This window comes from Argiope bruennichi, chromosome 5, assembly GCF_947563725.1.
Source record: "Argiope bruennichi chromosome 5, qqArgBrue1.1, whole genome shotgun sequence".
Lineage (NCBI taxonomy): Eukaryota > Metazoa > Arthropoda > Arachnida > Araneae > Araneidae > Argiope > Argiope bruennichi.
The window spans coordinates 126,858,331-126,874,874 of NC_079155.1; the positions used below are offsets into that span (position 1 = coordinate 126,858,331).

The 16,544-nt window shown below is 31.6% G+C and overlaps 1 protein-coding gene across 5 annotated transcripts in view; it reads right to left on the reverse strand.

Moving 5' to 3' along the window:
* The window catches only part of LOC129968465 (protein unc-93 homolog A-like), an 82,197-nt gene that overhangs the window by 33,333 nt on the left and 32,320 nt on the right, over positions 1-16,544 (reverse strand). Inside the window, exon 1 of one of the 5 annotated variants that reach the window (XM_056082366.1) lies at positions 3,507-4,865. The exons of the other annotated variants lie outside the window; for them this stretch is intronic. Coding sequence (XP_055938341.1) covers positions 3,507-4,472 — 966 coding nt within the window. The 5' untranslated portion in view covers positions 4,473-4,865. Of the gene's footprint in view, positions 1-3,506; positions 4,866-16,544 lie in introns of those variants that run through there. 5 annotated transcript variants of the gene reach the window in all.

Sequence of the window (16,544 nt, forward strand, 5' to 3'; positions counted from 1 at the left end):
TTTTCGGGTCACGAGGAATCATTATTAGACTTATGTCTGTATGTCCTCACAGAAAAAATCCCTTTATTTGAATCCCTGCCTGAGGGTGACCCTTGAAAAAGTCTTCAGGCCGGATTCTTTTTTAATATTTTTTAAATAATTTTTTTGGTTTAATTTTTATTTGATTTTTGTTTTTCCTATTAACTTGATTCTAATACTTTTGTATCAATTCATCTGTGTTTTAGAAGTAGCTGCAATTGCGCTCTCTAAATACTATGAAGTTCCTTTTTGGTTTTAGTTTAAATAGGTAATAAATTTTAGTTGCGATTTCGAAACTGTTTTGTTTCGTTTTCATTTTAGTTTCGTTTTCAAACTTTTTCTTACTTTAGATTGGTTATATATATATATATATATATATATATATATATATATATATATATATATATATATATATATATATATATATATATATATATATATATATATATATATACATAGAGAGAGGGGGGGAGGGAGAGATAGAGTTTCGTGATTGTTTCAAACCGGTTTAAACTGGTTAATGACTTAAATTAATTAAGACAAATAATAATGTTCTCGTACGATAACTTGAAATTTGCGATCGTAGATTTCATTTTAATTTTTCTTCAATTTTTATATATTTTACTCGTATTATATTTTTTTAGTTTAATTTCTTTTCATTTATCATTAATTAATATAAGAATTTATTGAAATTTGATTTAAACAGAAAAATTATTTAAAATGAATTTCTTTTAATTACTACAAAATAATGCCTTCGCGTAAATTTTCTTTTTTTTACGGCAGTGTTATTTATTTATTTCTGATATACTGCGCGAAACATTTCTCCGTCCCAGTGGACAGCAGAAATACTACAGAAAAGAGACAAAAAAATTTTAATCGATGTTTTTATTTTCATTAATAACTTTTAAAGAAAAGAATGAGAATGATTTAAAATGCTTAAATAAATAAATTTGTAAATTTGAAGAAATAACTGAAAACAAAGATAGCTGAATTATCAGTTCCATGAAAATATGACCTTCCCATTCATAATTACAGGCATCATAAAAAGAGATGAATCTGCCTTTTGAAAAGACGAAAAACTGCTGCAATGCTTTCCAGAAAGAGCAAGAAACAAGAATAGAAAGTCATACGTTTCACGTGATTTCCCGCCCGCCCTTCCGCACCTGCATTGAATAGAAGTGAATCATGGATTGCGGATTGACGTTTCAGACAATCATTTAGGATCATTTTTTAAATCATTTTTTAATGGAAAAATAGATGCTTTTTTCTTATTTTGCAGACGATTCAGCATTTTTATAACTGTGCGCACACTAAAAATAAACAGTTTTCAAGGTTAAAGCTGCTTGGAAACAAAAGCAACAGATGAAATTATTGTTTATAAATGGATTCGTCAGCAATAAGAGATTCGGATATTGAGATTTTGATTTGTTTTATATTTTTCTGGCGCAAGAACTGTGATATTGACTATGCTGCGCCAACTGACATATAGATAGACGCAAAAAATAAATAAATAAATAATTGAATGGAAAAACAAAATTGCTAAAACAACAACAAAATAAAAATAAGGCATAAAAACATATCCCAAACTATGATAACTGTAAGTGGATAAGAAAAGTCTACTTTTCTCTAATTTTTGCCAACTCCCAGATTAGACTTGCACCAAACAGCCGTGAATAGCTATTTTTTTGCGCAAAAACCATAACATTTGTTATTCGAAAAATAATTAAAATTTTCCTCATGAATCATGAAGTGTAAGCAAATTTTTAACAAAGGTTTTAAATGGATTATATTAATTAGCAAATAATAAATGAAATAAACATACTACGAAACATTAAAATAATGATGTATGCTATTAAAATAAAAAGTGAAAATGAATACGCAACACGAACCCTAAACTTTTTAATATTCCTCTCTTTCAATAATTTCTTTAAAATATGCGATTCAAATGAACAAGATTTTTTGCTTATTTACTTATTTTATGCGCCGAATGTTTAAAAAAAAACATCCTTTTTAAACAATCTAATAATAAGATATTTTTATTACAATTTACATTATTCTTATTAAATATTAAGTAATTTCTTTTGAACCGAGTACTAAAACAATAATTGAATCATGTTGAATTCAAATTTCACATTATCAACCTAGTTGCGCATTACTCACATATGTTGGGATCAAGAATACTAGAATGCAGTTGCATTAGGCTGAAAAATAAATTGAAACGATAATAATTAATTAACAAAATAATAAAAGGAACTGAATGCATAAAAATAAATAAATTGGGAGCGACCAGATGATCACAGGGGAGAGAAAAAAACACGTGTTTCTACAGATCCGAACCTGTGTTAATAGATGCATGAACAGAAACATCCGTCATTGTAAAAATGGGTATAAATGACGCAGAAGATTGATTCCCCGCGTTTAAAACTAAAATTAATTTAAATACCTCAACTTATTTTAAATGCAATCATACTGAGGATTATCTCAATTCGTACCCTTCACAGGCGTGTCACTAATTATAGTTGAATTCCTTGGGTCTAGTTAAACCATTAACAATAAAAATCAGAAAAGGATCCAAAACCAAATGGCTAAAAATAGTGAAGATATAGAAATACAGAAAACAGAAGAAAAAATTATTTTTACTGAAAGTTATTTGCACATTATACAAATGAAACTGCGAAATGATGATAAAAATTCGATAATTTTGACACCGAAATATATACTATGTTACCATGAATTGTTTATAATACTTTCAACCATTTCGTGAGGTAACGATGGAGTTGGTAAAAGCGCAGAATACATTTGTGTTCTGTGATTTAATATCATAAAATATTGCCTTGTTAAAAAGTAAAATAACAAATTAGTTTTTTAAGGTTGAATTATTTATTGAGTTATTTAAGATTCATAACAGCACTTTCTGTGTTAATGTAACAAACCAAATTTTGAAACTAAATTTATTAGCATAATGAAAAATATGACATATTAATGAAACAGAGCGTAAAGCAAATTATGAAACCTAAAGCTACAAACATAATTACTTTAAACTGATTAAATTTCATATATTCAAGTAAAAAAATATTTAAAATAAGTTGACATTGACTTTCGAGAAAAAATTCTTATTTTAAACATTAATGGCCATTTTAAAATAATGTGTCAATGCATGAAATATTAAGTTTATTTCAGGCTTTAACTGATTTCATTCGTTATTGCATTCGTTGCAGTCTTTAAAACCAGGAAACAAACATTCAAATATTAAAAATATAATCCAAATTAAAATTCAAGTTACCGCAAAAGATGTCGCATTTTCAAAGCCAGTGCTTACTATATAAAAACAATTCAATCATTAGTTACGTATAATATAATCATTAGATCGTGATATTTTATTTGAAATAAGAATTTTTAATTTCAAATAAAATACAATGATTTTTTACATAATGAAGCCTTAATTAAAATTCATAATATATTTTTAACTCGTCTAATGCAAATCTTACCTGGGTAAATTCATTCGAATACAGAGCACTTTCTATTCCGATGTAAATAGTGATGGGTATCAGCAATATTTGATGAAACGTTCTGTAGTGTTTGAGTGATTTTACAAAACGGCCGGCAACAGCATCACAACCATCTCGTTTGATGTCGTTTTTTAAGGGGTCCAAGAACAACCCGAACAAAATCAGAGACACAACACCCATTCCTATGAAAATTCCAACCAACAAGAACCTTTCTTCATGGGATGGTGGCGTGAGATTCGTGTTCGTCGAATTCCCTCCCAGATCAAAATTTATGCCACATTGTTCAGGTTTTGATGCGTTTATTATGTCTGGCAGTTTGTCCGGTCGCAGGACGAGAGAAGACACAATGTTACCCCAGACTTGAGTATTTTCCATGAAGAAAGTGTAAAACCCGAAAAAGCACGCCATGATGAACTCGACATTTTCATCCACAGATCTTTCAAACTGTAAGGCAATCTCGTCGATGTAAACAGTAAAAGCGGCACTGTATGGACCACTGGCCAGACCGTACAGAGCTGATGATATAAGGAGCGCATCCCAACGCAAATATATGTTGGCAGCGATGTACGGCAGACACAAAGAAGTGGCGACAATCATAACTTTCTTGCACCCATACCAGTCCATAGTCATCTCAGGCAGAAATAAGGAGGAAGCCATTGAAAACCCATAAATGACAGCCTGTGAATCGGGTCCCATGCCAGCGGCAGCATTCATGGTACTCTGAAGGTTGGTCAAGGCCCAGAATCCGGTGTAGAAGAGGCAATAAGTGAAACACAAAACAAACAAGTTCTTGAAAATCCTCCATCGGCTCATGATCTCTTCTCCTTGCAAGGATGGAACTGATAAGCATGGCGAAGTTTCTACGACCTGGTATAAGTCTTTATCAGAAACTACATTAGGTAGTTGTTGCTGGGGGAAATCGGAGTTCGTTGAAACACGATCCATGGAAACAGTTTTCAATACATGAAAAACACAACAATTCGACACTTATTCGTTAGGAAGAAATTCAACGAAATAGTTTACACATTGCAGCTGTTGAAGTAATATCAAATTAGCCATTAATTGGAATTCATCTCAGCAGAATCGACGAAAGAATTTAAATCTTTGTAAGATTGTCAGATTCGAAATCCAGAGTTCCTCAAACGCGAAATGCAATGAGGCATAGTTTCTATTTTCATTGAACATTTGCCAGAATCTTCACAAACAAAATTTGAACGGTTGAGAAAAGTAAGGAAATGGATTATGATTCGAAATCAAACAGCTGTGTGCTTTCAAACACATTTCGACTTTTTTTTTTTATTACATACATTTGGCTGCGACGTCTGAGTTATGAGGTTACTCTGACAACTATTCGGAAAATAGTGTTATCGCAATCTCCTACATAAAAGTATAAAAGATAAATCTATTTCCAGGTCTTTTTCTTCACTCTTCGTGTGTGTTTGAAGAATAAGTGTGATAGCACAGAGTATCAAAAGTGGAAACAATTCACTCGAGATAAAGATCTGATAACGTTTAAACACTAAAAATGCAAATTGTAAACAAACGCGTTGTTATAATATTTTAGAACTTCAATAAACAAATCTAATCATCGATAAGACATATTTTTAAGCGCATTTATTCATGATTTTATACATGGAATTTAGAGCGAATAATTTGATACCCAGATATCACAAATTTTATATAAGAACTATTTCAATCGCTAAAAAAAGACAAAAAGGAGTTAAAAAATATTAAATTTTTCTGCCATAACGTCGGAACATATTATCGCATAAACACTACTTTTTCATTACCTTAAAATTCAATTAACTTTTCAATGACATCAATTTCACTTCCAAACAACAATTTCTTTAACTTTAAATCAATTTTTAAAAGTTAATTTAAATGCAACTGCAATAGCACTTTTTGGTTAATTATTGAATCCAATAGCAATAACGTTTCCTTGAATCATTAAATCTATTTTGCTGCTTAAACTCCTCTATCATGTGCATGATTATGCTTATTTTAAAGTTGCCATTTTGGGAAATTTTCACTTTTGCTTTTATTTCTTAATATAAGCACCTTTTATTATACGAGAGAAATCAATTTAACTTTGTATCTTAAAGTTATTGCTATGCATTTGATTGGTTGGCTTAATCGTTTCTTAAATTTTAACACTTTCAAATTTTTAATGCCCCAATTCCCACATCAAATATCAATTTCTAATGATTGTATAGTAGATTAGGCACGAATATAATTTTCACTTGACAAATTCATCTATTTTTATTGAATTATTATACATTTTATCACACCAGTCACACTTTTTAAAAAATGCGTCAAGAAGTACTTCGAGTTTTATCGTTGAGCGAAATATTTACTTTTTTAAAGCAAATCTTGCACAGCGATGGGCATGTGAAACTAGAAATAAATAAAGGCCTTAATCGTGCCAATTTTGGACAATCATTTGATATTTTTAAAGAAAAATCACGATGTAATATATTATTGTACTAAATAGTTACAATGTCACGGAATTACAAATAATAAATGTAAAATATACAAAAAAAACTGGAGAGAATCTAAAAAATTAGAATTGTTGTTTCCGGCCTATGGAAATTAATTAAATTTAATTAAATTAAATTCTTTATTCTTATCAATGATTTCAGAGAGCTAAGAATGAGAACAGTTGCAAACCAATTTAGGCAGAGGCGCAAACGATCTAAAAGATTGTCAGCTCCGAATAGCAGCTAACCGCTGCAAAGTTTTAAAAAGAAAAATTCGAAAATGTCACAATGAGCGTAAGATCCCTATTTAAGATACTACGCTATTGTGAACTGCGGGATCTATAAATATTGCGTATATGCTTATATTTAAATATAAGACCCTATTTAAGACACCACCCTACTGTGAACTGCGGGATCTTTAAATATTGCGTATATGCTTATATTTAAATATAAGACCCTATTTAAGAAACCGCCCTACTGTAAACTGCGGGATCTTTAAATATTGCATATATACTTATATTTAAATATAAGCGTAATGCAAATATTTTGGCAAAAATATTTGCACAAAACTTAGTGCAAATATTTTTGCCAAAATATTTGCACTCGTTTTAAAATATAAGTAACTCGTCTTATAAATATTAAAAATACGGGTTGCTTTTCAAAAACTTTTTATAATCATCCTTCTTTTTATTATAGTTGTAAGATATTTTGAAATAATTTTGTAACTGGTTTTTCAATAATACAAAGTAATACTAATTTCAGACATCAAAAATAGTAATTAGCAATAAAATTGATTTACTCAGAAATTAAACTGTAAATTTAGAAATGAAATGCTGAAAGAAAAGTTAACAAAATGGAAAATACGATAAAGTGTATCCTCTTCTTAAATTTATGTCGCCAGCTCCTCTTGATTTTATGCCAGGTTTACATTCGGCCAGTTATAAGACAGCCAGTAAGTAGCGCTTGCGCAGAAAGGGACTGATTTATGTTTGCCACAGTTAGCCATTCCATGCTTGGCTAAATAGCAGTTTTGGCGTTCCTGAATTTTTCTTTTTCATTGCGTATCGTATTAAAATGATGGATATTTACACAAAGAAACATGGTAAAATAAAATAAATAAATAAATAAAAAACGGTCAACATGCCTAAATTTTGAAAATTATAGAAAAAAAAAGCGCATCACAAAGAACAAAGAGCAAAAAATGTCGGAATTAATCTATGATAAGTGATCAATTTTTTCACACCAAAAAAAAAACCCGCCAAACTATACAAATGCATGCGCAGTAAGAAAAATTTACAATACAGCGGCATGTTGTCCCGTCGGGACAATTATTTGCCACTGACCAATCAGCATTTTTCAGCCTTTTTGCGCATGCGCTGCCTACTGGCAGTCTTATAACTGGCCGTGGAAAAACCTAGCATTACTTCCAGCAATGGAACGACTTCACAACTAAAGTTGCCTGAACTTGTGTTGATGTAACAGTGTGACAGAATCCCCACTCGACTGTCATTAACGTATTACGCTGGATCTATATTTTGCATACGCTCTTTGAGACGAAACCAGCGGAGTGGTCTTCCCGAAACTTTCTCGTATACTTTCTAGTAAAGGCTGCAGTGGTTGGTTGTAGTAAAGGTATCTGGTGTAGTAAAGGTAAAAGTGTATATCTAGAAAAAGTGCAAAGGTTGGTGTTACAGAGGTGTTTTTCTCTCAACCGACTGAAACCAAGATTTTACATGGAAGTAGCAGCATAATTTTACAATTTCAAAATAATTTTAAACACTAATTCTTCACTTTGGCTTTTTATGCTCTATTAAGGCGCATTATCACGTTAAGGCGAGCGAATGTAGGAATAAAATATACGTAATTTGACTTTAAATTACAACGCAAAGTTGCAGTTAATGAAAAAGCTATTAAAACAGAATTCCATGTTAAAAAAATAATGTTTTTTTTAATTGCGTCATTAACTGAAAAATCTCATTCAGATAAAAGTTTCTTATTTTGGAATCAGTTTTCAAAGTTTAAGATTTCCTGGAAAAGTTCTTTGAAAATGAAATTTAATTTTAACCATCAGTTAGACGGTCCTTTGAAAATATTGAAGGAAAACCACCACAGACAGGGCTAATAAGTGACTTCTACCCTAGGTGATACCTGATTACTCCAAGCTCGCTTTGGCCGATACACGCTTGTTACTTCTCTTTTATAATGAAATCCTTGACTCATGAACTTGGGCTTTGCAAACGCATTAGTCATAATAACAAGGTAAATGAGTAGGAATTTAAACATATCACTGCAATCTGCAATGATTATGAAGTTGTACTGTGACGTTTCCGCTGCAATATGCACCACGAATTCCATAACGAAAATGGCACGTGAGTATTTAACGTGGATCACAAGAATATGAATTATTTCTGTTGATAATCCGAAGTGTTTCATATGTTGTTATTGTTTTTTTTTTCTTCAGAAGTAGTTGCCCACAGCAGGTTTCCTTTTTTCTTATATTGACATAACTTCAATTAATTCCTTTTTCCTCTAAAAAAGAAAAGAAAAAGAAAAACTTTCTTGTGTAATATCATAGGCATAAAACGGACCTCCTAATCCTATGTATGCACTTAGGGGGATTAACAAAATTTGACTTGAGGACTCTGTAACTATTTGAGGCCCGAAACTAAATGTATATAAACCACCCCTCAATCCCTGTCTGTTTTGAAATCATTCTTTGAAGGTTCTAGAAAAGAAAGCATAATGGCGACTGAGAGCAAATCCATTTTTAAAAATATTCCAGTCAGCAGAAGTATCTGGTTTTCGGTTCAGATTTTTGGAAGATTCAGATTTTTATTTAATTTATTGCTTGAAGGAAAGAAATTGATTCCACATGCAGAAGTTATGGAAACGTTGCCGACAGAAGAGTTTCCGTTGTTCATGACGAAATAAAAAAATCATATTGCCCCACACTTGAGTGTTTTCTAAGAACAGGAATGTTCCAAAAAAGGCAGCCATGATGAATTCTATATTCTCGTTGACGGTTGACTGAAAACGGGTTGCCATTTCTTCGATGTATAAAGTCTGTGCAGAAATATAAGGTCCATTTACCAAACCGGCCAAGGCTGATGCTGTCATCATGAAGTCCAACCTGGTACATGTTGGATGCGATAGTGAGACAACAAGCCAGAGTGCCAACAACAAGAATGCTCTTGCAGCCAAATTTCTCAATGAATATTTTTGGCAGAAATGGGGAAGATACCATTGGTAAAACGTATATAACGACTTGAGAATAGTCTTCTATACCACCAGCTGCGTTCATGGTACTTTTAAGATTGGAGAGTGTCCAAAATCCAGTGAATGTGAGAAAATAGCATGCACTAAATATAAACATATTCCAGAGAGATTTCCTTCGCAGTTTCCTAGCCTCAAACTGCTCAACCACACTAAGATGTTCATTATTTTCATTAATGCATGGATTATGACGTGTGTCATCCACTGCCACAAATAAACAAATTATTTCTAGTCGTTTCCATCATAACGAAATTTTGAATAATAAAGTAAAAAGAAGGCACAATATCTCAATATTCTTTGATGAAACCTCTTTATTTTTCCTTGTCAATGTAAGTGCAAGATTTGATGTAGAATACTGTTTTTCAGAAAGAAATATAAATTGGTCTGATTCTATGATTTTTGTTTCATGACATCAACATGTAAATAAGATAAATCTAACAAAAACTTGGCCGTTATTGAAATGTTACTCTTCTATTTTCTAATGTCAGATGTAGATTTGAAGGAAAAAAAAGCATCTTTTTTGAACAAAAACAATTAGATTAGTGAAAATTCTCCGAATCAACAACTTATCGGCAAAAAACTTATCTAACAACTAGTTTTGATATACAGAAATATATTATCAGTTTTAACTTGCCAAAGGCATTTTTCTGATTCTTACATAATTTCAACAGATAAGAAAATGCATTTTTATAGTTACGGACGTCAAATCATTATCTAATATTATTATGAAATCATGTGTATTGTTCTATATCTTGATTCGTCCTTTGTGAACTACGTTTTGCAAGATTCGAGCGCAGCAACAAAAAAAATGGATGGTTTTGGACTATTCCATTCCTAAATATCATAAGACATGAAGATTTAAACAAAATAATATAAAAAACAGTAAATACAGTTAAATCTCAACTTAACGTAATTTCGATAAAGCTTCATATATTTTTAATTTCACTTCAAAATAGTTGTTAAATCATAACGTATAAATTTGAAGAAAAAAAAATTGTATTTGCAAGAGAATTACTTGTTGGTATTCGGGAGGCTTTTGATCTAGCGAACAAAACTGCAAAAGAAATGTGAAACGCAAAAAGTTGAAGAACTATTACAACTATTCAATAAAGAATACTCTTGGGTTTTTCATATAAAATAAGTGGGATATAAAATAGATACTAAATTGAATGCGAGGACGCCAACTCAGTAATCTTTCAAATAGTGTTTTTTTATACTAAACAATTTAATCCCAGCAAAAAGATTTTAATTACTCAACTCTCTGTGAATTAATACAGAATTTAATATTTAAAAATAAAAACAGCAAATGCAAAGTTTCCCTTTACTATTTTATTTTATATACTACTTATTTACCTGGATTACATTTATTCAATTATGATTAACTCTTTGTGTTGAAAGATCTCTGCAACACCACACAACTTTGAAAGATACCTCCAAGTATTCAGGAATAACACTGCCCTCCCCACTTAGTTTAGTTATATTAACGTCTCGTTTTAAAGAAACACTAGGGCTATTTTGGAACGGACCTCGTAATTCTGAACCGCAATCGGATGACGAGGACGACACCTGAGCTGGCAACCCCTCTCTGAAAACTTCCACACTATGCCATGGTGGGTCTCCTCACTTAAGGCACTTAGTGCGGAAAAGTACGTTTTCCCCTTCAGTCAGGATTTGCATATTTTTACACCCTAAGTCTAATTCCCCACTTCCACAAAAAGTTGATTTAGAATTTCCAATTTCACAGTAGATCGATGCAAAAAGGAAAGCGAATAAAAATGACATAAAATGTAAAGGATTTGTATCGACCGTATAGGTCATTATGTATTTTGGCGCCAACGATTTTCTTCATATTAAATTTATATGCCATTTGTGTGCTGATGATAAATAATGCATTTAGTTTTTGCTTTTAAGATATGAAGAGAGTATTTAAGTTGATACTATAAATTAATAAAACTAATTTTTCCATAATAACTTACGTAAAAATTGCTTTGATACTAAATAACTTTTACGTAATGAAAAATTACGAAAATAAATTACCGATGAAATGAAATGATGAAAATAAATGACAGCCACATCATTTTTTTCAGTGTGGAAGCCCATATGCATTCCACGTACACAGTCCATGTATATGCAGAATAGTTTAATTAGAAAGAAAAAAAAAAGAATCAAATATAAATATAAATAAGAGTAATTTTGTTTCACCTCCGAAAGCTTGTTTTGTTTGACATTCTTGAGTGAACCTTTTCACCTTTTTTTCAGACTTTCAGTAGTATTCGTCTATTATATGAGTAGCCCATTTGCTCTGACGTTTGTTTTTCACAGTGTTTATATCTTAGTGAGATTATTCACTTTGTTCTCGGTTAGTAACCCCGAAATGATCAGGAAAACTGTACAAGAAGTAGCGAGAGTTAAGAACCATTATGCTCATAAAATACCCTAAAGTTGTTTAATTTGCTGTTATCTAAACTCATATAATTTTCAACTTTGTGATTGTTCAGTATATTCATGACAGCAAAGATAAATGAGTTCATGCTTTTCATCCTTTCGCTCGTTTCCTCTAAACGAGTAGTTTATGAGCTGTTTGATTTAAGGACCATAAAAAAAAATTCTAGATTTCAACTTATTCAAAGCATTTTTTTTTTTTTTTTTTGTCCCATGTATGTAAAGCAATGGCTCATATGAAACATTTTTTTAATAATCCTAGCCTCGAAGTCAAACACAGATGCGAAGATGACACAATCGCACCTAACTAAAGATTCACGAATGGTATTTCTTTATCAAACAACCGTGTTCTCCCTAGTAGGGCTATGCCGGGTTTACACTCGGTCAGTCATAAGACAGCCAGCAAGCAGCGCTTGCGCAGAAAGGGACTGATTTATGTTCGCCACAATTTCATAAGATAGATTCAGGCATTTCATGTTTGGCTGTAAATTGCCGTTTCTTCGCTCTCGAATTTTTCTTTCTTTTTCACTGCGTATCGTATTAAAATGATGGATATTTACACAAAGAAACATGGTAAAATAAAAATAAAAAGGGTCAACAAACCTAAATTTGGAAAACTGTAGAAAAGAAATGGCAAATAAAATGAAAAACACTCACACATACACAACTTCACATCAAAAAGAACAAAGAGCAAAAACTGTCGGAATTAGTCGATAATAAATGATCAATTTTTTCATGTAAAAAGAAACGCCAACTTCTACAAACGCAAGCGCAGACAGAGAAAATACAATACAGCGGCATGTTGTCCCGTCGGGACAACTACTTCCCATGGACCGAACAGCATTTTCCAGCCTTTCTTCGCATGCGCTGTCGACTCGCCGTCTTATAACTGGCCGAGTGTAAACCGGCATTACTCTTTCCTTATCCAGCAATATTATTTGGCTTTTCTAACCACAAAGACAAGAAGGACGGATATTTTAGTCCTTTGATTAAAAGGAAACAATCATTTTTAAGTAAAAATAGATTAGCTGTTGACAATCATGATACCTGATATTTGACATGACCAAAGCTACGATACAATATTGACTTTTTACTCACCACAATATTTAATGTGTAACAACAAATGCTAATATTCTTTCGTCTTCGTTTCATCTGTTTGAAGAATAGTTCATCCTTTAAAGCTTTAACTATATTATAATTTAGATACAATGAATCTCAAAGAGTAGTTTTAATAAATACAATCTACTCTGAAACCAGCGTACGGAATATCATAAAAATCACTTTAAAAAATTCCGATCATCAAATTTTTATCGCTTGACGTTTATAAAATTTCATTGAAAAATTTGACTTTTGTTTCAAATTTACATTGCACCATATTAAATGATTCTGTATAGATAACTCCTAATTTGTGCCCGTTTCAATTTGCAAAAATAATTTCAACAATCCCGATCATTAGAAAAACACTTTTCTTATTTGTTTTGTTTACGACTTTTAGATTTGCTGGTGTAAATTAATCTGTACATAAAAATAACAAAAATGTTGATTTTAACTACCTGCTATCAGTAATGTCATATTGTTACTGTAAGTAAAAATTGCGCTTGAGATACTTTTACTATTGAAAAGTACTGCGATTAGCATAAACCTTAATCCAATCTAAAATGTATGGATCAGTCTAAAAACCCTAGTTAACAGAACAATACAGCAAAAGTAGTAGTGATAATAATAATAACTGAAGCAATATTCCAATAAAGGTATCACATAATAATAGTCGAGGAATTAAATGGATTGGTGAATCCAGGATATGACGTTGAAAGAAGTTATTGATGCTAAAGTCTACTCAATTCTTACAGCCATAAAAGAGAATTTTTACATTTATTTCTATGTATACTTTTTTTTTTTTTTTGTAAATTCTATTCCAAAATTAATATCATTACAAAGATTATTGTATTAAAATTATCTTTAAAATGATACAGAATGGTATATCTCGTAATAAAATGGCTGTTATGAGCCATTAAATCTCAAAAGTGTTCTTTTTCCTAAAGGTTTCCGCCATTTCGGCCACTACTGTATGTTTTTTTAAATTAAAATCTATATTCTTTTTTTACCAACTTTAATAAAATTTGATACATGTTCTCTTAATGAAAAGACGAAGGTCACTGCAATTATTTATAAACCAATAATTAATTAAATATATAAATTAATAAAAGATAAATTAAATATTTGGTGGTTTGGTGTTTGGTAATTAAAATTTAGTCTATTAAAATTACAAAAAAATGTCTCTAACTCAGAAAAATTAATTTTTTTAATAATACCAGTTTCATTTCTAAACATTTTTTCTTTAATAAATTTTTAAAAATGAACTTGGTTTATAATTAGCAATAATATCTATATTGTTAGGGTGAAATTCAAACTCATTTCACCGTTCCATTCAATTGCGTGTTTTTGTCAATATTAAGATTTTTTTTAAATGTCTTCAGGCATTAGTTTTGAAGTAGGACTTCACTTATGGTTTAATTTCGTAATTCATGCTTTTTTAACAACACATGCAGCAGTTAACAGATTGAAGCCATTCATTTCATATTTTTCAATTTTATCGTATAAATCACACAAATTTTAATAAATGCATTCCATATTGATAGTTTAACATCTAGGAAAATCAACAAGAAGATTGCTAAAAGATGCCAATCAAAAATAAAATTTGTATACAATTTTTTTTTTTTTTTCAGTGGAGAATCTAATATGACATAGAATTTTGACACAGCTCAATGTTTCACTTCATTTACATCGTGGATCTGATAACATACTTGATATCTTGAATAAATTTGCACTGAAGAGGAGGAAGACTAAAAGTTAAGACAAATTGATATCCGGTTCCGAATTGTATTTTATATATATATAATTCGAGTTATAAAGCATTTAAAATTGACATGGGAAGCTTCTAAAAAAATTGAACTAAATATTTATATTTCTTTAATTTAATAAAAATGAAAAGAAAAGATTTAAAAATACTAAATAATTAAACAATAAGCATTTAAAATTATATCTCTCAAAACATCAGTATATTATTTAGCTATCTTCAAATGGGTCTTTAATTGACGAATACTGTCCGAATTTAAGTTAGAGTGTGCTCGATTCAATAAAAAAATTATGAAACCTTTTTTTACAACAAAATGAAGACAAAGGCATACCTCTGTGAATTTATTTTCCTATAATAGAAAGTCCATCTCATTTGTCTTTGAGGAATTGACAAAAGTTGTTGAGAGTTTCGCAAGTGTTTCAAGGCTGTCAACAGCCGATCATCAATCGGCAATTTCTACCTTCTTTTAGATAATTTTTTTAGAGGAAGGAAAAATAAATTTAAAAAAAAAAAACAATAATTCGGATGGGTAACAAACCGATGGACAGATCGATTTCAATCAACATAAATCACTAGATTTCATCAGAAGACTTCAAATTTCTATCTGAAACATTTTTATTAGAAAGAAATTCCTCTCCCCAAAATCACCATAATGATTCCTATGTTCTCAATGATTGCGGACCATAAGCGCGGTACCATTTCGTCGATGTAAAAAATCTGAGCAGAAAAATATGCAATCAAACCTCGTTTAACGAGTGAGTCGCATTAGGAGCGAAACAAAATGTAATTCGCTTGTTTCGATGAAAGCAGGACGAGTGACGAGAAGACATCGTGAAGACACATGCTGCATTGGTATGTATCAATCTGTGTTAAGTACCTGCTTGAAGAGAACCTTCATATCGACAGGGGAAAAGTTTTGACAGGATAGCATTGTCGGACGCGACTCCGAAAGGATTGAAGAAGTGCATGCGAAGCCTTAATCAATACGAAACTTGATCTTTGGACAAGATTATGAGGCTAGTGGTGGTCAGCAACGACATCGATGAAATTGAGCACGATCATAGTCCATTTGATTTAGTTATATTAACGTCCCGTTTTAAAGCAACACTAGGGCTATTATGGGACGGACCTCGTAAATCTAAACCGCGGTCAGATGACGTGGGCGACACCGGAGCTGGCACCACCCTCTCCAACTTCCACAACAGCAGAAGAACGCTTGGTATTGACGGATTTAACGTGTACCAGACCCGCTTTCACGACGGTTCTTCGGTGGAATTGGGTCTCGAACCTGGAGCTCTTTTCGTTCCGAAGCCCAGACCTTACCATCACGCCACTACGGTCCCAAGAATCTAGCCAAAACTATTAAAGAACTTATGAAGCTGCATTTTGTGTCGCATAAAAAAGCTACGGTAGAGATTTGGTCAAAACAGGGAGAAATAACCGACGCAATAGAACAACAGATAAGATAATAGGGAGTGTTTTTCGCCTTACCATTAAATTTCGGGAACGAATTCTCAAAGAAAACTGACTATTAATGTTGGTAATAACCTCCAATACGTAGTAATCATACGCATGTATTCTATGCAGATTAGACAACGTCCAAAATCCAGTGTAAGAATGCAGCACATGCTAAATCTAAATAAATTCTTTCGGAATTTCTTACTAGGAAAGCGAGGCATTTAATTTATTGATTCTTGTCTAAGTCAACGTTTGAAATATGCAAATAATAGATGAACCATCCGCTGGCAAGTTAGGCATCATATGATTTGTCACTATTCGAATCATAATAAAAATTATTATAATTAAAATGGAAACGTAATATTGTACTTCCGCCACGAGGAGGCAGGTGAATTTCGATTTCATACTGACGAGTGCATTTACTAGGATGGAGGAGCGGGTATGAGATGAACAGCAGGTCGCTGAGATATATCAGGGTTGTAATACATACGATTGCGTTGATGTCCCCCA